General features: G+C 45.0%; 1 protein-coding gene across 2 annotated transcripts; it reads right to left on the bottom strand.

Moving 5' to 3' along the window:
* Positions 1-647: 647 nt before the first annotated feature.
* TMEM106A (transmembrane protein 106A) lies at positions 648-24,082 on the bottom strand. 2 transcript variants are annotated; one of them, XM_066588013.1, is made up of 8 exons: positions 24,003-24,082; positions 14,821-15,049; positions 14,634-14,697; positions 13,246-13,405; positions 11,088-11,228; positions 9,578-9,621; positions 6,768-6,821; positions 648-2,005 (listed from the first exon to the last, which is right to left on the bottom strand). In XM_066588013.1, the coding sequence occupies exons 2-8, from the start codon at positions 15,023-15,025 to the stop codon at positions 1,906-1,908; spliced, it is 768 nt and encodes a 255-aa protein (XP_066444110.1). In that variant the 5' UTR covers positions 15,026-15,049; positions 24,003-24,082; the 3' UTR covers positions 648-1,905. The 2 variants fall into 2 exon arrangements, with proteins under 2 accessions (XP_066444110.1, XP_066444111.1); XM_066588014.1 differs by lacking the exon at positions 24,003-24,082 and adding an exon at positions 23,748-23,897.
* Positions 24,083-25,396: the final 1,314 nt, after the last annotated feature.

Raw genomic sequence — 25,396 nt, 5'->3', positions numbered from 1 at the left:
ACAGCGGATCAGGTAGTCAGAGAAGTGGTGCCGCCATCATTGTTCGGCCAGTACCAAAGGGTTGCTTTATGGAAATCAAGCCGCAGTTCATTTGGGAACAATGTATACGAGTTCACCGTAAACTACAATAGCTTGTTCTGTTCATTTTTCACCCTGCCATAGACTTCTCTGGCAGCTTTCTGCTTAACATGCAGAATGATATGGCACGTGAGAAACACATTCATGAGAACGAACCCATTGAAGTCGATGGCTTCACTTCCTCGGGTTTTATGGGGGCGAGTTTCATGCATGCAAAAACGTGCGCAAATGCGTTCACCTGTTTAAGCCTTAATGAGACTTTTCCCACCCATTCTGGGGCAATAAACATTATTGCACTATATTCTCTTTATTGGAATATTTAGTGAATAAAGGGAAAAAGCACACATGGTCTATCTGAAGGTCTGACAGAGGCTGGCATCTTCTCTGAAGCGTGGAGCTGGACATCGCCATCTGTTCTGCACTTCGTCTGGTTTTGCTGGTTGAGCACAATTTATACAAAGATTTATTGCTAGCCTAATGGACATGGCACAACTAAAGTGACACCGTACACAATTCAAACATCCCCAATTCCACTTATGCAAATTTGCCACAAAAACAGCAAGACTCACTTTAGGTAGAAATAAAATGCAACTTTATTGGTCTCACAATAACAGAATTACATCCATTAATAAAAATATTACATCCATTCTTTTCTTCTAAGGAGAAGATTTAAAAAAAAACAACAAAAAAAACATTCATAGACAAAGAAGAGTAACAGTAAAGTGGATGAATTTTGTGGATTTATAGTGACAGGATGTAAATTTTGGTGTCTTATTTGTGGTATAGAAAAAAAATTGCACCCCCACCAATTATCCATTGATGGCCCCATCTAAAAAAAAAAAATATTGCTTGCCCATCTATGAGAAAGGTGCATCGCAGGGTTTAATTTGCATGTGTTGAGGTAAATTCAAGTACCTTAAAAGAGGTAGCCTAGTCTTTTCTGCAACTGATGACCAATCCTCTGGATAGGTAGTCAGTAGTTGGTGGACGGAGGTTCACTCCTTAGCATCCCCATCCATCAGCTCATCATCTAGTTCACTCCCACCCATCCGTTGTTAACTATGTCTGGCCTGCTACAGTGACAGCAAGCTGAACGATCAGCTGATGGTCAGGGATCCTAAGGATATCTATAAGCTCCCTCACACGGGTACACACATTAACCCTTTGCAATCCAATTTTGGATTCAGGGTTTCCTAAGGGGTTTTTCTCTTTCTGCCATTATACAATGGCACCATCTGCTGGCTAGAGCCAGAACTGCGATATGGAACATGCTGGAGAGGCCCCGACAGAGCAGCCAGTAATATACAGTAAGACGACCCTGCTGGGTGTCTTCCGACATCAGAGCTGTACAGCCTTCAATCAGAATGTCTTTAGACGTCAGACAGGGGATGGGAAAGGGTTAATACAGAATACATAAGGGGCATCTCTCCATTTTACACCACAATGGACAACTCAAAATATTTCCAGCAGGGTCAATCTGACATATCAGGTCTAATCCGGATGTAGTATTATTGGTATTCAGTAAATATTAATACTCCCTTTATCCCACACCCATTATTATACCCTTACATGTAATGAGTGGGACACGTGTCATATTGATATTAGTGATAATTGGTGCGATTTGTGGTACTCTTCACATTCAGGGTCTTCACTTCTTCACAGTACATCCGCTATACAAGAATCAGCAGGATTACATCAATGACAGTTTGTAGAAGACTCTACACCGTCCATCTCCATGGCATTGTCCTCCTCCGGTCTGTCGGGACATGAGTTTATAGCCTTATATCCATTCTATACAAGACTAGAGCACAGTGGATTGTAAAGACTTTAGTGCGGGACGGAAGAGGAATTGTGACAATCCAGGTACTCATAACCATCAAATGGTATCTGCTCCACATGTCCAAGGTATGAACAATTCAAGGAACCCCTGTTGGGAAGGACAACAATATTAAGATTTGGTAGCGACTAATTCAACTTAAAGTGGCCCTCCGTGCCTGGAGAAACAAAGATTGACAAAGCCCTTCTCTGACTACCTGACGCACACTGTGTACAGCATGCATCGTTAGTCTAAGATATTACATGCTCCTCCAGCTAGTCAGGACCGTTCATGTGGACAGCACTGTGTCTTAGAAGGTGTGTGAGGAAACACCTAGGAGGTGAGGGAGGAGACTACTAAGGCCATGCAAGCTCTTCTGGGAAACATATGTAAATAAGAAAGGATTGAACAATACCTCTGCAGTGCCACCTATTGGATGGCAACATTCCTGCAAATCAATGTCAATCCCAGGTGTCTCCACACACCTTCTAGGTGCTTTTCTTAAGGAGAGAGAATACTCTTCCCAACCCCATGTCTATTGGCCTCTACCCAGCCAAGCTAGAAACCTACTGGCCACTGATGAGGGGCAAAAATCCAGAAACAGCTGTCCATGTATGGTTTTCTGGCTTTTGGTCAATTCCCAATCATTGTTATCAAGACTTGTTTAAAGCCTCTGACATTGATTTGCAGGAATGCTGCAATCCAATAGGCGGCACTGCGGAGGTATTGTTCCAGCTTCCTTATTTGCTTAGACTAATGATGCATACTACTACACAGTGTGCATCAGGTAGTCAGAGAAGCTGGCGTGGTCAATTTGGTTTCCCCAAGCCCACAAGGTTGCTTTAATGTTGGGCTATTTACTTACTCATTACTGCTCAGGTCTAGAAATGCACAAGGTCATTCATCCCACATTTAGATATAATCCATCAGAATTAAATTAATGACCCCCCCCTTCCTCACTACCCTAGACCACCCAGGACGAAGACAATTATTTCTATATCTTAAACCACCAGGCATGTAGTAATGAACCTGTTCAACACCCTAGACCAGGGGTCCCCAACCGCCGGTCCGCGGACCGGGGCCGGGCCGTTAGGTGTTTACTGCCGGTCCGCGGCACCGGCGGGAACTTTTGTTCTAAGAGGAACAATCCCGCGGCCCCTTCAGCAGCGCTCTGCGCTCTGACACTAACCTGCTGAAGGGGCCGCTTCCACACATAGCCGGTTAGTGTGAGCGCAGCTGAAGGGGCCGCATATATTGTATTTCAGCCGCACTTCAGCAGCGGTGAGCGATTCCAGCAACCTCATTGGTTGTTGGGTACACCCCCCCACACCTCAAACTGGGGGGGTGTGTACCCAACAACCAATGAGGTTGCTGAAATCACTCTCTGCTACTGAAGTGCGGCTGAAATACAATGGTCCTTGCTGGTGTGGAAGCAGCGCGCCGCAACCAATCACAAGGCGCCTTCTTGAAGCGCTGAGGACTGTGGCACCAAACAACAGAGCGTCCCACGAGTAGGAGGAAGAGATGCCTCTGTGCAAGCAGCAGCAGCCTCCGCTCCTGTACACCTCTTAGGACCTAGGTCAGTTTTCAGGGTAATCCTGCCGGGGAGGAGGGGGAGGTTGGGGGGAGTAAATTATATGCTGCCCTATGTGTGTGCTGGGGGGAGAAGTAAATTATATGCTGCCCTATGTGTGTGCTGGGGGGAGAAGTAAATTATATGCTGCCCTATGTGTGTGCTGGGGGGAGAAGTAAATTATATGCTGCCCTATGTGTGTGCTGGGGGGGGGGGGTGGTAAATTATATACTGCCCTATGTGTGTGCTGGGGGGGGGGGGGGGTAGTAAATTATATGCTGCCCTATGTGTGCGCTGGGGGTGGGGGGTGGGCTGGTAGTAAATTATATGCTGCCCTATGTGTGTGCTGGGGGGGAGGGGGGGGGATTAAATTATATGCTGCCCTATGTGTGTGCTGGGGTGGGGGAGTGAGTTATATGCTGTCCTATGTGTGTGCTGGGGGGGGGGGGGAGATAAATTATATACTGCCCTATGTGTGCGCTTGGGGGGGGGGGGGGAGTGAGTTATATGCTGTCCTGTGTGTGTGCTGGGGTGGGGGGGGAGGGGGTGATAAATTATATGCTGCCCTATGTGTGTGCTGGGGTGGGGTAGGGGAGTGAGTTATATGCTGTCCTATGTGTGTGCTGGGGGGGGGTGGGGTGGAGATAAATTATATGCTGCCCTATGTGTGTGCTGCCAGGCGGGGGAGGGGGGGAATATATTATACTGCCCTATGTGTGTACTGTCAGGACATTCTAAATGTCATAATTAAATATGCACTAAACTCCAACCCCCTTCATAACCGGCCCCATATAACCAAAGCCCCGCCCAACCCTGCCGGGCCTTGTAAAAATGGTCTTGCTTGAAGCCGGTCCCTGGTGCTAAAAAGGTTGGGGACCACTGCCCTAGACCCCTGTTTAGTGTAGGTCTGCTTCCACAAAGCCTCTCCAGAGTTCTCTCTTTAGTGATCAAGGAGAAGACCATGACTGACGAGTACAACATTGAAGCTTGAAGAGATATGAAAAGCACCCCACATTTCCTAGACCATGCAGCATACATACATCTGTCCTAGACCACTGTAGTGACCCAGAGTAGGGTCCCTCCATCATTTGTAAGTTTGTTTGTCTGTCTCATCTGTGTGTTGTGATTGGTGGTTTGGGGAGATTAGGGAGTAGTTTTGTGAGTAAGAGAAGATGGTGGTAGTGTGGTGTGTGTGGGCGGAGAAGGAGGTGCGCACAGGATCGTTGCCATCTTATTCCCCACTGTCTCTTCGGCTGAAGGCCTGGTTCTCGGTCGCTGTACCACCAGGAATATAAAAACTAAAACCTTCATCCACTAGACCAGGGGTCCCCAACTCCAGTCCTCAGGGACCACCAACAGGTCATGTTTTCAGGCTCTCCTATAGTAAGAACACCTGTGGCAATGTCTGAGGCACTGACAATAATTACATCACCTGTGCAACACTGAGGAAATCCTGAAAACATGACCCGCTGGCGGTCCCTGAGGACTGGAGTTGGGGGAACCCTGCCCTAGACCACAAGGGATTTAGAAACTAGCTCCTACACTGACCTCGACAACCAGGGATGCAGACATTAACCCCTTCTTTGCTTTAGACCACTAGGGATGTTGGCATAGACACTGTAAACATATTTATATGGATGCTTTGTAACGCTATATATTCACATGGATGCTGTGTGACAGAAAATCCTTTTTAAGGCCCCTTTACACGTCAGTATTATTGCGCAAATATGCTCGTTAGATTGAGTCATTTGTACGATAATTGTGCTGTGTTATTGCTAATTCTTTTACTGCATGCGTCCAATCACTGACCATAAAATCATCGTTAGTCTAACGCTGCATTTGCCTTTGTAAGTAGTCGTTCAAATTTGCATTACTGCCCATTTACTGTAAACGGAGGCAGGCCAGAACAAGCGCCGATGCGCTCCGCCTCCATTCACTGAGCAATGATCGCTCCTATGTGAAAGCAGTCGTCCAGTATAAAAGAGGCTTAATAGGACAGAAGAAGTTCTAGGGAGAAAGATGACATGAAAGTTAAAGTTTCTTTGAGACCTGTTATCCAGCTTGTGTAAGGTTTGGAATATTACCTTATAACTACCGTTTTTTTCTCCAAAAATAAGACCCTGTCTTATATTAACCCCCCCCCCCCCAAAGGCAATAGGTCTTATTTTCGGGGGAGGTCTTATTATACTCGGTCCAGGTCCCTCCTACTGCTCTCCGGAGCTCCAACATGCTTCTTGCAGTCCTCGGCCGTCCACAGAAGAGGACTTCCTGTATACAGGATCCATAAATCCTGCTCTGATTGGTTCTCTAGCGCTGCTCAGCCAATCAATGCACTTGAACCAGTGCAATGGCTGTGATTGATTCATCGAGCGCTGCGTTGATTGGCTGAGGAGCAGTCAAAGATCCAATCACAGCCATCGCATGTTGGAGGCAGGATTTATGAATTGTCTGAGCCTGCTAGGTAATGTATTCAATATTATTATTAATAACAATAATAATAATAATATTATATGCAGCTAGGGCTTATACTTCAAGGCCCCCCCCCCCCCCAAAGTTTCCCTGTGGCTACCTACACACAGGTGAGCGGGATATCGGACCGAGAAACTCGACCGGATATCGCGTTCGGCAACCTGCATTTTTACTTCCGGATAGGAGTTGATTTTCAGGAAAAATACCTTGCATTGCATCAGTGAAGATTTTGATCCTTTTGTGCGAGTTTCACGCGCCCTAGAGGATCGGAGGGGTTTCCCGTTCCTCTTGCAAGAGTTTCACGCGCCCTAGAGGATCGGAAGGGTTTCCCGTTCCTCTTGTAAGAGTTTCACGCGCCCTAGAGGATCGGGAGGGTTTCCCGTTCCGCTTGTAAGAGTTTCACGCGCCCTAGAGGATCGGGAGGGTTTCCAGCTGATTTCAATGGGAAACCTGGCATCGCATTCACATGCGCATCACACGCATGCGAGGCATTAAAGGTCCCATTGAAATCAATGGGCGATAGTTTGCCACAAACATAGAAATAGAGAATGCCACGATTTGTTCTCCCACACCGTAATGCGGAAAAACATCACTTGTGTCTATTACTCTATTAACTCTACACAAGTAGCCCATGGAGCCTTTTTATAGGCCAGTGTGAAATAAAACTGCAGCAATAGAATAAAAAAATAAATAAGATTGGAAAGGGGGAAAATATTTCCCAACTTCTATAATTAATAAGAAAAAAAAAATACTAAAATATATTATATTATCTCTATTTCACCGGGTCATACAATAGCAAGCACACATTTTCATCTAATGACTCCCACTTACTGCACATGAAGCAGAATGTTGTGAACGTGTATTCGATCCCAAGTGCAGACATCACTGAAATGAAATAGATGGCAATTAGATGGAATGCCAGAGAAAAATTATATGCCTCTAATGGAGTGACTGAATGGCTTATATAGGTGTCCTTTACTAGCGTATGCTTCTCTTTTTCAGACTGAGGGATTAGGATCATGGATCAGAGGCTAAAGCAAAGGCCCTTTTACACAGACCGACAGTCGTTTGGATGACTGCGTGAGCACCGATGTCATCAGCACTTGTGCAGAGCATTCAAACAGGAAACTTGCTCCCGGCTTCTTGTCCACTTCTTGCTCAGCACTTCCCCCTCCTATGGGAAGCGCTAAGCAGGGAGCATTTACACGGAACGACAAGCCAGCGAGCTAACAAGGTTTTTTAAGCTGACTGAAAAGCCAGGTGATACAACCGCTAACGACAAGTGATTGTTTTTGCATTTGCACTGAATGATCACTAAAACGCGTTCGTTTGAATGAACTTTGAGAGCTAAACGTTACGTGTAAACGGGCCTTAAGGGAATCCAAAATCAGCTGAAGGAGGTTTATGGGACGCTGCAATAGACATTAGCAATGGGTGGTGCTAGGTGAAGACATTTCAAGCAGGAAAAGCTGAAACTGCAGATAAGCCAAGGAATGTCCGTCCATCAACATCAATCACCGATGAGAACAAACATGTTGACGAGTTGATTCAAGGTGACTGACACAGAACAGTTCAGGACGTTGCTGATGTATTGCATGTGTTATTCTGTTCTGCAGAAGCAATAATTACGGACTTGAGGGAGTATCACAAAGGCTGAGCTTGGTGGGTTCCCAACCACTTGACAGCCAGAGGAAACAGGTCTGTCAAGAGCTCCTGGGGGCCTTTGAAGTTGAGGGACTTCTTCAAAAATGTGGTCACTGGAGAGGAGACATGGGCATACATGTACAGTAGGTGAATCCAAGGACACCATAGTGGTTCTCCATGGCCCAAAAAGTGTAAGTCTGTCAGATCAACACTGAAGGTGATGACTATAGTGTTTTGGAACACACAGGGTATTCTTCTCATTGACTTTTCTGATAGGCATCACACAATCAACAGCAAAACAAACGTTAGAACACTTAAAGGGATTATCTCAAGATTTCAAGTAATTCTCCATCCACAGAACAGTAGGGCCTCACTGCTGAGACCATTGATCTTGCGAATGAGGGTTCTGTGTCCCAACTCACTGCGGAGATGATGGTGGTGGAGGATTTGGGAGTATCCCTGCAGTGAATGGCAGAGGGGGACAGGGTATCCTCTTTCTTAAGATCGATGGAGGTCTCAGTGGCGAGATGCCCACCATTCAGCAAGTTCTCTCCTATTCTGTGGATAAGGGATATCTTGAAATCCTGCTACAACCACTTTAAGCAGCTGAAGGAGGCCATCAGGAAGAAATGACCTCAAAAGATATTCCTGTAATATACTTGTATCACGATAATGCAAGACTTCATGTCATTCTTCATAACTCAGGCAGTTGCCAAAATGGGGTGGTCCATGGTGCCATCCACCATATAATTTCTACTTGTTTGGGCCAATGAAGAAGGCGATATGAAATTCAAAAACTTGGATAACGTTAAAATCAGTTGTAAAGTCATGTGTCTGGAAGTAAACTCCTCAAATCTTTCCAAAACTAAATTTCATACTTGGGCTCAACAATGAAGTAAATATATAGCATGTAATGGTGACTGAACAGTAGTTTCATCTGCAGGAGACTTTAGGCTATAATCTGTTATTTAAAGTGGTTTTACAAGTTCTACCAGTTCTGTAAATCCAGCCCCCCATGCAGTTAAAAAAAAAAACAAAAAAAACCACAAGATTAATAAGCATCTACTCATCTCTGTTCACTCCCGCTATGTACTATGGCGCTGCTCTGGTTCTCCCATCTGATGTCACATCTACGGGCATCCTTAGCCTGTTTACGGGATGCCACAGGCACTTTAGCCAATGACAGAGCTCAACAGTTGATCACCGAACTCTGTTATTGGCTAAAGTGCCTTTGAAGTCCCATAAACCAATGCCCTTGTACACAAACACAGGCGTGGAGGACCGAGCAGTGGAGCGGGACGCAGCGGGGAGAAGGGAGAATATGTCTATTAGTTATTTTACAACATAGGGAGCTGGTTGTACAGTAAAGCTGTGGCAACGATGTAAGCATAACCTTTGGATTCACCCTTGTAGGTCAAACAAATACTAAGGATTGGGGTATTGAACTAATTCAGTTTTCTCCACATTAAGTTCTAGAAAGTGGGAAGAAGGATGTTAGAGCTGACAGACATTTGGGCAGAGGGGTATCATCTGGGGCAGAGAAGCAGATTGGAGTGTAAGTGTAGACGTGGTACCGACACCCATTGGGGTCTAGGAGCTGCCCCCGGCCTCAGATGCGGTGTGCAGTTATAGAGAAGCTCTGCTCGAAAAAGGCTGGAGCCACTTTGGCTAATTAAGTACGGCATTACCAATAATTCCTCATGCATTTCCTGCTGCACTAATACAGAAGCACTTCGTTCTAAATAGGCACCATACACAGGAGCCATAGTCCATGAACGGTTGTCATGAGTACAAGTCCCTACGGACACATTATGCAAATAACTTCTGTTTATTAAAAGGAGCGATTCAGGCTCAAAACTCACAGCTCTAATAGCTAAACTGCCTCTTAGACTAGTCGCCTGGACATGCAGACAAGCCTAAGAGCTAGGTTGTCCATGCAGAACATAAGTCTAGAAACCCCCATAGTATCTCATTTATTGCCCTATCTATTGACTTACTATGTGTTTACATCCTGGACGTGACTCTCCACAGTATAGAAGATCTGTTAGACAAGATGGATAGAAGAATTAACAATCAAATACCTTCCAAGATCATTGGCCGTCCATCAAGTCATCTACTAGAATATATGTCAAACACAAGGCCAGCTGCCTCATTTTATGTGGCTGGCCAGACATGCATTAAAACCATAAAAGGGGTCTTCAAAGTAGCGCCCGCAGGGGTGCACCAGGATCAGAGTGGCCAGCGCTCATAATTGCAGGCGCAGCTCTCACTAAAAAATCAATGGCACTCCAGCTTGCAATTACAAATGCAGACCCCAGTGATTGCAATGAGAGCTGCACTTGCAATTATGAGTACCAACCACTACACAGGGGTCGGAGCAGTGCTTCCAGGCCAACATTGGTGCATCTCAGCAGGCGCTGCCTGGATAACTCCTTTAATGGAATTCTACTCGCTTCACCTGCAGCTCGGGTCAGGTGAAGGCTAATAGGGCGGTTGCTATTGGCCTCTGGTCGGGTAGCATCCCTGGGGCCACTGTTACTACTGGGACCACTATGGGGGTTCACTGCCACTATAAGAATCACTATTAGGGCTCGTTCACAAGGGCGTAAGCACATTTCAGTCCTGCAAATTCCTGTGCATTCGTGTAACAAAAAAAAAAAAATAAACCCTGCTTATGCCTACGTTTTTTGTTTGCACTGGTGTATGTTTATACCCACAAAAACCCTATGTATTAACGTACACAAGAAAGAATGCAAACAGGCTGACTGAAATGGCGCATAACTACGCAGTGCATATGCAGGTTTCCTGCGTAGTTCTGCCTGCCCATTCACTGCAATGGCCTATTGCGGTGCGTAATCTGTACCAAAATAGGTCGTCATGCGGTGTATTTTTTCATGGGATTCCACATCGCGATAAAAAAAAAAAAATACGCTCATGTAAAAGAACCAACTAAAATCAATGGATTCTATTCACTGTGTATTATGTGTGCAAAAATAGCATGTATATTACGCTACGCAAATACACTCATGTGAACAAGCCCTTAATATACAATTACAATCGGCCCTTGGAAGGCAGCCATAAGGTGAGCCAAAAATCAGGAGAGGGTCCAATACATGGAAGAAATGCAAATCTTTCCATTATACTTTCTCTCCACTTCTGGTTTTGGCTCACAAGATACTGATGAAACATACATACATACATACAATGTGAAAGAGCGCTAAGGCTGATGTGGCCCTTGGTGAAAAGGAGTCTGACACCCCTATACCAAAAAAACATGGATGGCTAAAGCTGATCATATATTGTACATACTTCCCCAGCTACTCAATAGGATGAATCTTCCAATTCCCCAAAACTGATAGAGATCATCTTTGAGAGACCAAGTTTAGAATATGGTGTTAGGACGATCCCCAAGAGGGACAAGATCTGCAACCATGTTGGTCAATTACCGGTCCTAATTGCATCATAACAAGACCAAACCATCGGCATTAGGAGACTATACACAATTACCTGGTCAGTAGTCAATGGACTGATCTTTTTGACCTCCTTCAAGGTAAGCGTTCCGACAACAACATACAAGTGAAGAACCTCCACGTTCAGGCTTACAATCTCAATCCCAAACAGATTGTTATTACTTATGTTCAGTTTATTCTGTAAAATAGGAGCAATGAATTAGTAACGTGTCAAACCTGAATTTAAAGGACCAGTAAATGCTAAGAACGAATAAAGTACTGAACACTTGTCCAACACAAGAATTGGAGACTTGAGGTACTGTGACATCAAATGATACACCACTATGTCTCGGCTCTTTTTGTATCTGCTGCCTTGTACCTTTTATATTGAGGTACTGTGACATCAAATGATACACCACTATGTCTCGGCTCTTTCTGTATCTGCTGCCTTGTACCTTTTATAGCTCGAGCGCCTCTAAGAACATTCTCCTAGACATGCGGCACTCAACACTTTTCAAGCCAACATAAGAAAGAAAAAAAATGAAAACTATGTAAGAAGGGAACCAAACAGGTTCCCATTTCACATACCCACCCAATGGAGTCATCCAGGTTCTGTCCCCATTCAGCATGTAGAAGGGAAACCAGAATGGAACCAGCATCTGATTCACCAAATGTAACGTGAAACTTGCTTTACCGATGAGGGACGTCTACAAATATTTATATAGATATACCTAGTCCATGGATGTCATTCTTCCCACTCCTGAGCAAACTATCAGTGATCTGGTTATGGAGGTTAAGGGGCGTGTACAATTGATGGGTCTAGTATTTGGATATGGTTGTCCCTTTATAGGAAGGCCAGTTTCACCTAAGCGCGAGGATTGTAAAAACAGTATTCCCACATGTATTGTGGCACAACATTAGAATCTCTAGGACACCCAGAAATACGGAAAACTAAACAGCCGAAGCCGCTTTAGCTTTTTATCCTGCAAAGTGCTCTACTAATCACCTGCAGTGTAGGGGACTGCATAGAGTTTGGATGGGAATGCTGTTACTTTAAGGCCAACTTCACACACGCAGGTGAAACTTGGACCGATATCGCGCTCGCCAACATGCGATGTTCCCGTGGACACAAGCTGTTTTTGTGTTGAAACCGCCTCGCGTCACTTCAGGGAAGCAGCAATCCTCCGCGGTGGCAGCGGATCACAGAGTGTTTCCAATTGTTTTTGACGGATAAACCTTGCAACGCACTTGCGTGCACTTCACATGTCGTGCCAGCTCCATCAAAGACAATGGGCGATGCGAGGAGTTCCAGGGGAACGCCCAAAGTTAGGACATGTTGTGATTTTTTTCTCATGCCGCGGGAAATTTAAAAAAAAAAAAAAAAAAAAAGACAGCTCATGTGTATGACCCAGTTCAAAAGAATCTGGTTCGCAACACAATTTTCTCGGCTGTTTGAAAATTGCCGAAAGGGTATGTCCATGTGGGGCAGATTTTTCATGCTGTCTGCACAAAAAAAAAAATTCAATAGTTTACAGTAGCAGCAGTGTGGAGAAAATCCATGTGAAAATTGACATGTGGTGCAGAATTGAAATCCACAGCATGTCAATGAGCTGCAGTGGACTTGTGGTGAGGATTCCCTCTCTTCAAATGAAGGGTGAATTTCGAACCAAAACCCAGGTCAAAAGACGCATAAAATGGTACGGATTTTGTGCTGCGCAATGTCTGTTATGGGCACTGGAGAGTAAATTCTGCCCCATGTGGACGTTACCCCAAGGGTGCGCTCACACGTTACCGATTTGCTGCAGATTGTGGTGCAGAACTGCAGTAAAATTTGCAGCAAATCGTCTGTGTGAACGCACCCTTGGGGTATTTTTGTACAGACCATTACTGCATGCAGGAAATCTGCAGCACTTATTGTAGCAGCATAGTGGACGAGATTTTATTAGATCTCATCCACATCTCGTGAAAAAAAAAATCCAGTGTACAAGTTGTGCGGATTTCAGATCGGCAGCATGCCAATTTATACTGCTGATTTCGCACCTTGCAGTGCATATTGCAAATTCCGCAGCAAAGCCCATGGACGGAAAACGTAACACAAGGAAGTTTTTAACCTGTGTGGACGTACCCTCAAGTATCCACAATGCTAAAGTACTAATACAATCCTCCAATTCCAGGACTGGTAGTGGGGTCCTTGCAGTGAAAACTATGACACTTACTGTAGTATGAAGATTCACGATGAAATTGGTGGCGTCATATGTAACCAAGGAGGAATTCACACCCGCGTGTTCCAACGTTATAGAGCGGGGGTACAGGAAGAACACAACAAGGAAGAAGACCGAGATGCAACAGGTAACGGCAATAGCTACATATAACTTCCTGCAGAGGAATCAGAAGCAACAGAATATCCATCACTAATTCCATAATTCACTAATTATACAGCAAACGCCAATGAGAAGATACTATGTAACAAGCTCTTCAGCTTTCCCTAGTGGTGGCTTCATGCAGACAACATGTTCTTTTTCAATCTATGCCTACAGAGGCGATCTGGAGCTAAGCTTTGGAAAAACAAGCGTTATGTAGATCTATTGAAAGGGAGCTGTGCAGAGAAGACGGTCCCTGTTCATCTGCCATATGAAGGCATATGAACATCATAGAGCCGGGTCCCCACTTGGGGTCTCTGTGTTCCAGTCATCGATGGAGGCTCCATGTGAAAGGGACTCCATTCGGGTTTTGTCCTCCTTGTATTACAGGACAGAAATTTCTATAGCCATCCAGTATGACTGTATAGTCTGGCTGGTCACAGCTTCATCAGCCGTTTAACGGGGCCGTATGCAAACGTTGCCACTTATTACTAATAGGGCCACTATTAATACTGGGGCCACTTATATAAGGGTCACTTACTTCTGGGCTTACTATGGGTGACCCTTCTACTACTGCGGCTCCTATTAGGCCTCGTTTACACAGGCGTGTATGGATTTCAGGCGCTCCAGCGAGATTGTGTGTGCAAATACACTTCATATTTGCGCATGCAAAAAAAGAATGCAGACAGTCCCATTCGAATGGTACACAAATATGCATTCACCCCAGCTCATTCACTCCAATGGCCTTATGTTGTGTGTAATAAGCACCGAAATAGGACATTTCACATATTTTCTATCACGCGGTCACGCATTGCGTAAAATATATGCTCATATAAACGAGCCCATTGAAATCAAAGGGTTCTAACCACTGCATATTACGCAGACAAAAACTGCACACGTAATACGCTGCGCAGATACAGTCATGTGAACAAACCCTTACTATGAAGGCTTATCGTTTAGCGATTGACATCCCTATGTGAACAATCAGCGTTTAAATGGCATGACAGGTGCAGGAGCCGGCGCTGGTTTTTATGCCATCTGAACGATGAGCGAGAACCTTGTGTCATTCACTCGGGTTTAAACTAAACAATAGCGTTTAGTTTTGGTCATTTGAACGATTTTCAGAACGATAATCAGTCTAAACGGGACATTAAAATTACAATCGGCCCTTTGAAGGTAGCCGTAAGGAGAATGTATGTTCTAAGGGGAGCGCGGCAATGGATTAACAAATACAAACTATTTACGTTCTTCGCGGGTCCAGGCGCTTGTCACTGTACGGAATCAGAGCCACCAACTCCTTCTCTTGGCCTAAAAACGTGCGAGAAGGTAGATATTACCATAAACATATTTTTCAATCCCATTAATAAGACATCTTGATAACACCCATTTGTACTTATTCCATGACATATCTGAATTGTGTCCCCACTGTACCTCTGGGAATCCTGCCTGTCCCTCTGCAGGTGGGGCAGTTGGTTGAAGCCGCCTCTTCTATGGCATTACTGGACACGGAGGTATCGCCGCTGGTAATACTGATGTAGGGTTGGGGGCCCTCATGTTCATGGCGGTTTAATATGGGTTCTGTCTCATTGTTTTCTGGACGCACTAGATGCTTGATTGCAGACACTGCCTTCCGCATGACGATCTTGAAGTTGCACACCACCTATAGCAGCAGAATGGACAGGAAGCAGACATTAAAGTAGTATCCAAGAAACTTCTAATATAGGAGTATAGTACCTCGGCTTCATCTGATGATTTACTGCTTGTTTGCACTGTCCTTGCTGCTTACTATAGTCAAATCTAAGCTTTCCTTCACTTGAAGACAAGAGTGTTAGCTGCTCTTAGCCTGTACTAAATACCTTTGCTATTGAAGACCTATCCTCAGATTAGGTCAACAATAGTTGATCAACAGAGGACCACCCCTCAGGATTTTCATCGATCACTAGCCCCAGTCATGTTGCAGAGGCCAAGTTTGGTACTGCAGGAAAAGTTTCAATTCAATTTAGTAGTAGCTGTGCCTGCAGTACCAAACCACACTGCTTCAATGTTGACAACGCTATCTGCTTCCAGTACAGTCCAAACTGACAGTGGGCTCAGCGATCCACTGATTGGTAGGGATCCTGAGCGGTGAAACGCCACCAATCAACTATTGATGACCTATCCCGAGGAGAGATCATCAATAGTAAAAGTCCCAAAGAACGCCTTTAACCTCTTAAAGATAATACATGTACGCCCACTGACAGTTGGGGATTGTATGGAGCAAGCCCGGTAGCCGAGCCCACTCTATTCACGGCAGGTTCTGGCTGCTATTGACAGCTGATACCTCTCCTAAACAGCCGCAATCAGCGCTCATGCGGATTGAGGCTGTTAACCTTTTTAAATGTTACTATCAATGCTGACAGTGGCATTTAGGCTGCCTGTCCACGGGCGTATTTACATTGTGTTCCCCGCGGCGATAATCCGAGTATCGCAACTCCCGTGGACAGGCAGCCTTAAGTGCACCGACTAGAGTTCAGAAATGGCTCTCTTGTGATGAGATTGTGAGGTGTCATTCGGTTATTATGGCAGCCGGGATCGTATTGAAGGCATTTAGTACTGCCATGTATTTCTGCCTATTAAGTTGGGCCTGTGACCTGTTTTAAATAAAATGCCTGCAGAAATAACATATACTGCAATACTGGAGTATTGTAGTATACGGTATGAGCAATCAAATGATTGCTTAGATCCGGGTTTTTTTGTGTCCCCATAGCGGCCAAAAGTTTATTATTGTTAAAAAATAAAAGGAGGATTTAAAAAAAAAAAAAAAAAAAAAAAAAGTTTAGAGACGTTTAGCTTGTAAGAAGACAAGCAACACAAGCCACAACACATTACAAAAGAGAAACTGACAGTCAAGAGTCGAGAGGAAGGGATAGATACCTAGGGAAAATGTAACAATGGGAAAGGTAGGAATACTTAAAGGGGTTGTCCCCCTTTCAGCTGCCTTGCTCAGACAGCTGACAGCTCCACACGCTGTGCACTGGCCTGGGCTGCTGCTGCAGGTTGAGTCCAATTGAAGTAACTCACTCAGAGTTGCATGATGCCACCAATATCTACATCCAAAGAGCAGCAGCGTCCCCATGCACCATAACATCACCCCACTTTTACCCGTTGAGGAGTAACACTGTAGCCAGCATCCACGGAGGGGAACCATCCAACACTAAGACAGCGCTCAAGTGCAGAAAAGCCCCTTTTTGTCAGCACACCACATTGGCATCCAGTAGCCACGGTACATGCCCTCAGCTACAACACTTATGTACAATCATTATGGGGCATTAGAGTTACACACTGTAGAGAAAAGAATGTGTTAGACATCATACAAATCATAAAGTCCGAAAAGTCCCTGGAACTACATATTACTGTAGGTAACCGAAAAGATCAATATACAGTAAATATTTGGGCAGCTTGTTCTGCAAGCTGTGGTACGAAACCTGTTAAACCAGTCATAGAGCTAAACCTCGTATTTACACACAATAAAAGTTCCAACAATTGGTAGGTTCTTTAGTTGAAGTGATATACCTCAAATAAATGTCCATTTTAAGGCTCTGCTCACACGAGCGTTCAGCTTCCTGTTTCTCCTATTCCATCACGGGAGCAGGAAAAGGGAATACCAGATCTGTCCTATAGCAAAAATGAATGTCATCGAATTGACCCCATTGACTACAATTGGATCCTTCTAGCTTCCATTATGCGCTACAGCATTTTTTGTGATATGTTGTTAGGCAGAGCCTCTGATAGAGATGTAAACAGGACCTAACATAAAATGCTGAGGAGTTGCAAATACATTACTTATCTTGTACTCATTGGGAGCTACAACCTAGATTATACCCCAGGGCAGCACTCGCAATTCTGCTGTTCTTGCAATGCAACAATGATAATTGTTTGGTCCTTAAGGCACAAAATAGGTCGGTCACCAAGTGGGTACTATCACAACTACAGATTAGACACTAGCAAATGCACCACTCCTCCCCATATGCGGCTACTAGGCTCTTATTACACATACAGTACATCCACAAAGCCATGATCATTAGGTGACACCGCTGCCCAAAATGACATTAACTGGATGCTAGTATTGAATAGCATGTGTAATGCAATTCAGTGCAGCCCACATTAGAAAAAACACTAACAACGTTTGTCTTGTATGGTTGAGTAGTGAGCATGATCTGTGACTTGGGAGGCCTCTATTACAGGGAGGGGGAAGAGGTCAGTTGTGTCCAACAATGCTTTAAGCTTGAAAACAAAGTTGTAACCTTTCATTGAGCTCACTGCTGAGTGCCCCCTCACCCATAGTTTATAATCACTGGGTAAAGTTTCTAATTCTATTCCTGTACAGCTAGCAAGAGATACACTCATTATCAAAAACCGTTACAGGAAGGAATGTGATAAAATGGTTCTGCTTTCTGCAGTTTCAGGAGAAAAAAAATTGCATGTCTACAGATTAACTGGGGACAAATACCAAGAACACCACCGCAACATGAAAATATTAACTCGAAGTCAGACTGGCAGGACACAGTGTTTCCCTGAAAATAAGACCCTGTTTTATATAAAAAAAATTTGCAGTGCTGGATGAACCAATGTGATGGCTGCGATTAGTTTATCCAGCGCTGCATTGATTGGCTGAACAGCGGTGGAAGAACCAATCAACAGCCGTCACATTGCAGAGGTGGGATTTATGAATTGGCTAGGCTGTGGCCAATCACAGCCATCGCATTGGTTCATTCAGCGCTGCATTGATTGGCTGAGCACCAGTCGTAGAACCAATTACAGGAACCCTGCCAAACCTCTAGAGAGCAGCAGAAGGGACCTGGACCAAGCCTGCTAGGTAATGTATTTTTTTTTAACTGAAGTGCGACTAGGGCTTATTTGGGGGGGTAGGGCTTATATTTCAAGCCCCCCCTAAAAGTTAGGATGGGGTTTATATTCGGGGTAGGTCTTATTTTTGGGGAAACAGGGCAGCTACTGAACACTAGAACATTGATTCCCTTTATTCTGCATAGTGCCCGAATGCAGGGCATGACCACTGAGCACACCATGGCACAGTGCTGTATCTAGTGGTATAAGGCAAGAAGTATACAGGGAGTCACGTACACATTACACAGCATGTCATAAGACAGCATACAACAGCCGAGTCATAGAAGAGAAGTTACAGCATATGCCCCATTTACACGGGACGACTGTCAGCTACACGTTCTGCATGAACAGGTGACATCACCGCTAGATGTTCGTACTTGTACTGAAAGTTTAGCCAGGCAGATGATCACTGAGATGTTAGCTGGCATTAGGGAAGATATCTTAAGATTATAGTGAGCGTTGCTTAGCTGCACACTCCCTCTGCAAACTACAAAGCCATCTTTTGAGCGATAACCGTTGTGTCTAAATGCATGGACATCGTGCAGTTTTTGTGCCCAATTCTAGTTTTCTAGAACTTAGCGATGAATTCTTATCAGCGGTGCAGGCTGTTATTATAGTGGGCAGCGCTGATAAGATTCCTGAAGCCTGTGTCCCGCTGGTAGTTCACAGCGGGACGCAAGATGTAAGCATGGAGAACAATGCAGCAGTTTGCCTATGCAAGACAGATGTATTGTTCGTCGAGAGATAGTGGCGGTGTCCCGCTCCGCCTGCATAGCTCTTTAGTAGCTACTTAGCTACTATAGACTATGCAAAGATGATCGCTCAAAACTGTCACTCAAACAGTCGTTTGAGTGATTTTTCAGCGGTCATCTATCACTTTAAATGGGGTATAACTTGGGTCCACTGCTTGCAGAGCTCTTTCTATGATGAGTGAAGCCATGACCTGCTCATCTATGTAACTGTAGTAGTTTATACACCCGGCGTTGCCCGAGTAGCCTTGCCACAATTGATGTCCTGGCTCCTTCCCTCTTTCTGCATTCATGTCTCATGATGTTTCGTGGTCGCTGCAGCCAGTGATGTAGTGACTCACTCTTTCCTGTAATACTTGAATGCAGGCCTCACACTGTTCTGTGCTTTTTGATGCCCTTGATTCCACAGTCTCTCCCTCTTTTTGAATTCACATCTCAGGCTGTTGCGGGGTCTCAGCAGCCCTTGATGTCCTGGCTCTTTCCTGCTCATTCTTAAGGCCACCCGCACATGTATGGATTTGCATTGTGGAATCCGTGGTCGGCGTGCGCACTGCGGATCCGCATCAAATGTCGTTTATAGCGTGCTATGGGAAATCGATTCTTCCTGCACACTCACGGAAACCAATTGTGGTTTCCGCGAGCGGAGGAAAGAAAATTTAAAAAATATAAATCTCGCAGTATGCTCTATTTTTGTGCACTGTTCGCACGGATGGCTTCGAATTAAGTTAATGGAAGCCGTCAGACCAACGGCCCGTCCGCGATTGACATTGCAGATTGGTCGCGGGTACCTGCGTCATCATCTAGCGACGGCTGAAAGGTAAACATTAAAAAATATATCTGTACTTCGCATGTCCAACGGTGGCTCGCTGCGAAAATCCGCAGTACAGATAAAAAGAAAGATGGGTATGCACAGATGCGGGTTGTTGTCAGGATGGGATTCCGCTGCGGGCTCCCACATACAGAATCCGACCCATTCATGTGCAGGCAGCTTAGGTCGTTGGTCATATTCTTCATTTGCAGTAATTTTACTTTCGGCTGGACATGTCCGATTGGTTTCTGTTTTTTTTCAGGGGCATTCCAGGTCCTCCACACACCTAAATATTATTTTACAATAGATTATACAATAGGCCTCATTTATTGAAACTGTAAAAAAAGTCATAGGTGCACAAAGCAAACAATCATCATTCCTTAACCCCTTAAGGACCAGACACTTTAGGAATTTTACCCATGTGGTGGTTTTACTGCTCTATTTTTTTTCCTTTAGCTACCAAAATTATTTTTGCTGCGTTTTTTTTCCCGTGACATATAGGACTATTTTTTAATATCTTTTTCACTGACTTTTTTTCCCCATTTTTTAGTGTTATTGGGGGTAAGAAGCTAAAAAAAAAAAAAAATCATTTTTTTAACATTTAGAATTTTTAAAAATTATTTTTATATTTACACTAAAATAAAGTATGGGAATGGGTTCCTCTATTTGTTTTGGACGTTTTGATATATAGTATGTATGGGTTTGGTTTATAGGGCGCATACGCCGACGGTTGTTGTTGGCGTCTGCTTTGTGTTATTCTCTTTCTTTTGTATGTATTGTTGTTTTATTCCGTTGTTTTTTTTTTACTTATGTATGTAATTGTGTATTTTACTATCTATGTCCCCCATGATGTCATTTAAGACCTCTGGGGGACATTCACATTTTTTTTCCCTTTATTTGACACTTTCCCACTGTAGCTAGGGCGTCCATAGGAGCCCTAGTTACAGGGGAAAGCAACCCCTTTAGTGACATTAGTCACCTGCAGAGCTGCCAGGGTCTAGTCTGACCCTCCAGCTCTGCAGTAGCAAGGAATCCCTGGAGGTCACATGACCCCCCCAGGCTCCTGTAGTGAAAGTACATGTTACTTTCACTTTGCCCATACAGTGCTCATTATATCGGGGAAGCAGAAGGCAGGAAGTGTTAAAAACCCCTCCTGCCTTCTGCTCTGAGTTATCAGCTGTCACTAACAGCTGATAACCCGTTCCTGCCTCTGACTGATTGCAGAGCAGGAGAGTAAAGCACCGCCGTAATCTTACTATCGGTGGTGCTCTAAACCCAGGACCAGCCGCCGCAAATTTACAGTGGCTGGTCCTAAACGGGTTAAGCCGCTCTAGAAAGATGAAAGCTGTAAGCTGTGATGTGATTGGTTTACGAAGAGCTTGTGTACTATGCTTGTTTGAGATCCAACAAGGCATGTGGAAACAAACTTTACACACACACACACACATTATATATATATATATATATATATATATATACATACACATACACATACATACACACATACATACATACACACACTCTCTACCTGCTGGATCTTGAAAAATTTACTAATACCAAGGCTGTAGCTATAGGGGGTACATAGGAAACAGTTCGCCCTGACCTGAAGAAGCGAGACACAAGACCTCATTCACACCAGCCGGAGGCCCCTGGTAGGATTTCCATTGGTTGGTTCCATTATATGAGCCGAACTTAAAAGAAAAAAAGAAGAAGGAGGTGCAAATCCCGAACTGCACCAGATAAACTCTATTGATTATAATGCGGTCTGTCCAGCTGCTGTCCAAAATAGCGCTGTATGCTGATTTCACACTTGAAGCTTTGAGCGCAGCCTACAGCACAGACGTCAATGTGGCGATCAGTATAGCCTATGGGTGATTGGGGCACCGTTAGGCTTCATTGGAATGAGTGTGAATCTCGTGTGAGTTCCGTACGTTCCGAGATGTGCGAATACGAACTCCATTCTTTCGAATAGAATCAAACATATTAGCGAGTTTTTTCCCCTCACAGTGATGCTGCAAGGTAAAAATAATAATAATCACGGCACATCCTACTTTTCCAAATCCCTCAAAACACATCGCTCATTGTTTTCAATGGAACAGTCAAACACATTGCATGCCGTGTGATGTGCTCGCAAGTGCAATGTCATTGAAAACAATGGGAAACACTTGCTGATCCTCTGACGTGTGCGAAAGAAGTGCCGGAGGATCGGAATTTCAGAGAAGTGATGCAAGGAGATTTTGTATGAAAAAAACTTGCATAACTGCGGAATTTAAGCCTTGTATTTCAACTTGAATTCAGCAGCATAAGGCCCAGTGTCCAGGGGCGGATTGGATTCCGCATGCCTACCCATCCAGGTCTTCTGCATACCTGTCCACTTCACTGTGGATGTGTTAGGAAGCGCCAGCCATGGAGGGTTTTTTGTTTTTTTTTAAACCTCTTGATTTCCCACGGAATCCGCTATTCAAATTACGGACGGGCCGCAGGTCAAACAGCTTGCACTGAAGCCGTCCGTGTAGGAACCGCACTGAAATGGAGCATGCTGTGATTTGTTTTCCGGACCAAAAGGTCCACAAAACAAATCCACATGCTTTAATTTAGCTGCGGAGGTTTTTTTTTAATGAGCAGGTTAAACTGCAGAGCGTCAGCAATTCGAGTCCGCCCATGGACTTCAAAAACTCTGTGGAAATTTTGCACAAAATGTGAAGATCTTTTCTGAAAATCCCCTCCACATGGCTCGTATTGTAAAAGCTGTTGAATTTCCGCAGGCGGCCCGTTGACTTCTATGGGGACCTTTAATGCACAAACACTCAGGAAAATAGAGAATGCTGTGTTTTTTTCGTGCAACCAAAACACAGGGGAAAAAAATCTGCACATGTGAACTAACCTATGAAATCAATGGGTTGTGTGTGCCAATACCCCCCTGTGTAGTCGGCTTTACACACTATTCACTGCTAGCTATTTACGGTAGAGATCACTGCAGTCTACACTCATAATTACAGTTTCAGCCTGACAATTATCTGTAATCCCCCCCACTAGCACTTGTGTCCTTAGGGCTCATGTCCACGGGCAAAATATGATTTAAGATCCGCAGCGGATCTCCCGCATGCGGATCCGCATCCCATAGGGATGCATTGACCACCCGCGGGTAGATAAATACCCGCGGAACGTCAATAAAAGGGATTTAAAAAAAAATGGAGCATGGAAAAATCCGGACCATGCTCCATTTTCGTGCGGGTCTCCCGCGGGGACGGCTCCCGCGGGCTTCTATTGAAGCCTATGGAAGCCGTCCGGATCCGCGGGAGACCTAAAATAGGAATTTAAAGTATTTACCATCCGGCGCGGGCGGGGAAGGTCAGCTGTTCCTCACGGCCGCATCTTCCTTGCTTCGGCTCGGCGGATGTGCCCGGCGCATGCGCGCGGCACGTCGGCGACGTGCCGCCGGCGTCAGGAATTCATCCGCCGGCCGAAAATGAAGATCCGGCCGTGAGGAACAGCTGATCTTCTCCGCCCGCGCCGGATGGTAAATACTTTTAAATTGCTATTTTCGGCGCTCATGTCCGCGGGGCAGGAGGGACCCGCTGCAGATTCTACATGTAGAATCTGCAGCGGATCTGATTTTCCCCGTGGACATGAGGCCTTAGGGTATTTAATAGTTCCCTTACAATTTACACAGATCATATGACACATATCCATGAGTCACAATGCAGCTCAAATGCAAAAAGTGCCATGTCAGGGACAATGCAGCAGAGCAAATATGCAAGACCTATTAATAATAGACGTTTCCTTCCAAAGCAGTAACATCAGCAGAAATGACACTTAGGACACAAGTCTTCTCAAGTTACCTGTAAGTATACGGCCTATCTGCACCATTATACACACTACCTCGATGGACATTGTCTTGTTACTATGTATGTTACCTTAGTACACGGTCTCCAATATTCCACCACTGAGACCTTTACCCCACATCCCAATATTACTTTTCCTGTAGGATACCAAGTGTATTGTTGTTCTGCTCCACCTGCAGCTCCAGAGGACAGGCAGGTAAGTCAGAGATCTGGTCCCCTCCCCCTCCAGCACACTAGAAGGACGTATCACATGGAGCATATAACAGATATCAGCAGCACATACACAACGGGGTGGATACGGATACGACGCGGAGGACAGCACTGTACCTTAGCCTGTAGGTCTGGACACCCACTACGTACGCAGTCACTGGAGCAGTAACTTCTGGTAAGAATACGCCCCCTAGAGGAGGAGCCCGTCCATGAGGAAGTGGGGGAGAGGAGTATATACTTCAGCTGACTGCTCTGCCTTCTGTGCAGCATATGCACAAGTCAGCGATCTCCTCCTCACCTGTAATAATAGTTATTATGTTGCTTATATTTCTGAAGATGTTCTTGGAGTGTGAGTCTCCAGTGGGGGAAACACGTGACACAAACCTCTCCTGTCTAGTTTGATACAATGTATGCAGACAGAATTGGGGATGTGAAACTTTAATGGTCTGGAAATTGGTAGAGGGTCAGATTTCTCAGCCCGATATCGCACTCGCTCATGTGAATTTAGCATCAGACTGCTATCACATCTGCATCAGGGTTGTTTTCTTGCTCTGTTATGGGAGCAGGAAAGGGGAATCCTCTGGTCAAACGGATCCATCGCGATCCCCTCCTGTGACAGCTGTGTACGAAGATTTCTTCAGCCCCACGAGGAAGCAAGGCTGTTTCCCTGTGAAGTTGCTTCGCATTCAGGAGGCAACTTGGATTCCACATGGATTGAGAGGGTGATAACAGGTTGTGATTCACAGCTTGATATCGCCCTCACCAGTGTGGGGGAACCCAGTCTCTCTCTAGTGGCGCTGTTGGCTGAAGCACAACAGTAGCGCTAGATTTAACATAGGACCTTTGACCTGGCCTGACATCACTCAATGTATCAAACTCAACTTTTATGATTTTATGGCGGTGGTGAGGATGTCACAAATCCAACGACACCAAAAGCATCCACCAAAGGTCACGGAAAGGGGTCAAAGTATGGCGCAGGAAAAAGCCGGTAGGCTCTTTTATATTAGTCCGCCTGTACGGGAACGGATTTGCATTGCGAAATTTGCGGTCAGCGTCTGCACCGCAGTTCCACAGCAAATTCAGTTCAGAGCATGCTATGGAAAATTGTTTCTTCCTGCACACTCACGGATTTTCACAAACGAAGGGAAAAAATCGCAGCATGCTCTATTCTTCTGCGGTGTCCGCACAGACGGCTTTCATTGATGTCAATGGAAGCCGTCCGACCTGCAGCCCGTCCGCAGTTGACATTGTGGACAGGTCACAGATTCTGTGTTATCACCTGACGACGGCACGAGGAAAAGAAAATCTGTACTGCACATGTCCGAAGGTAAGACACCGGGTCCATCCGCAGTACAGATGAGGAAAAAAGAGGACAGGTACATGCAGTCGCCGACTCGGCACAGGGCCGGATTCTGCTGCGGGCTTCATGTATCTCCTTGCTTATTGCGCACGCTTTTGCACACTCTTCTTTGTCTCGTACGGGGATCTTTGGGACACAAATATGCAGCAGA

This window comes from Eleutherodactylus coqui, chromosome 13, assembly GCF_035609145.1.
Source record: "Eleutherodactylus coqui strain aEleCoq1 chromosome 13, aEleCoq1.hap1, whole genome shotgun sequence".
Lineage (NCBI taxonomy): Eukaryota > Metazoa > Chordata > Amphibia > Anura > Eleutherodactylidae > Eleutherodactylus > Eleutherodactylus coqui.
The sequence above is the reverse complement of the archived record's forward strand: the minus strand, read 5'-3'. Positions and strand labels throughout refer to the sequence as shown.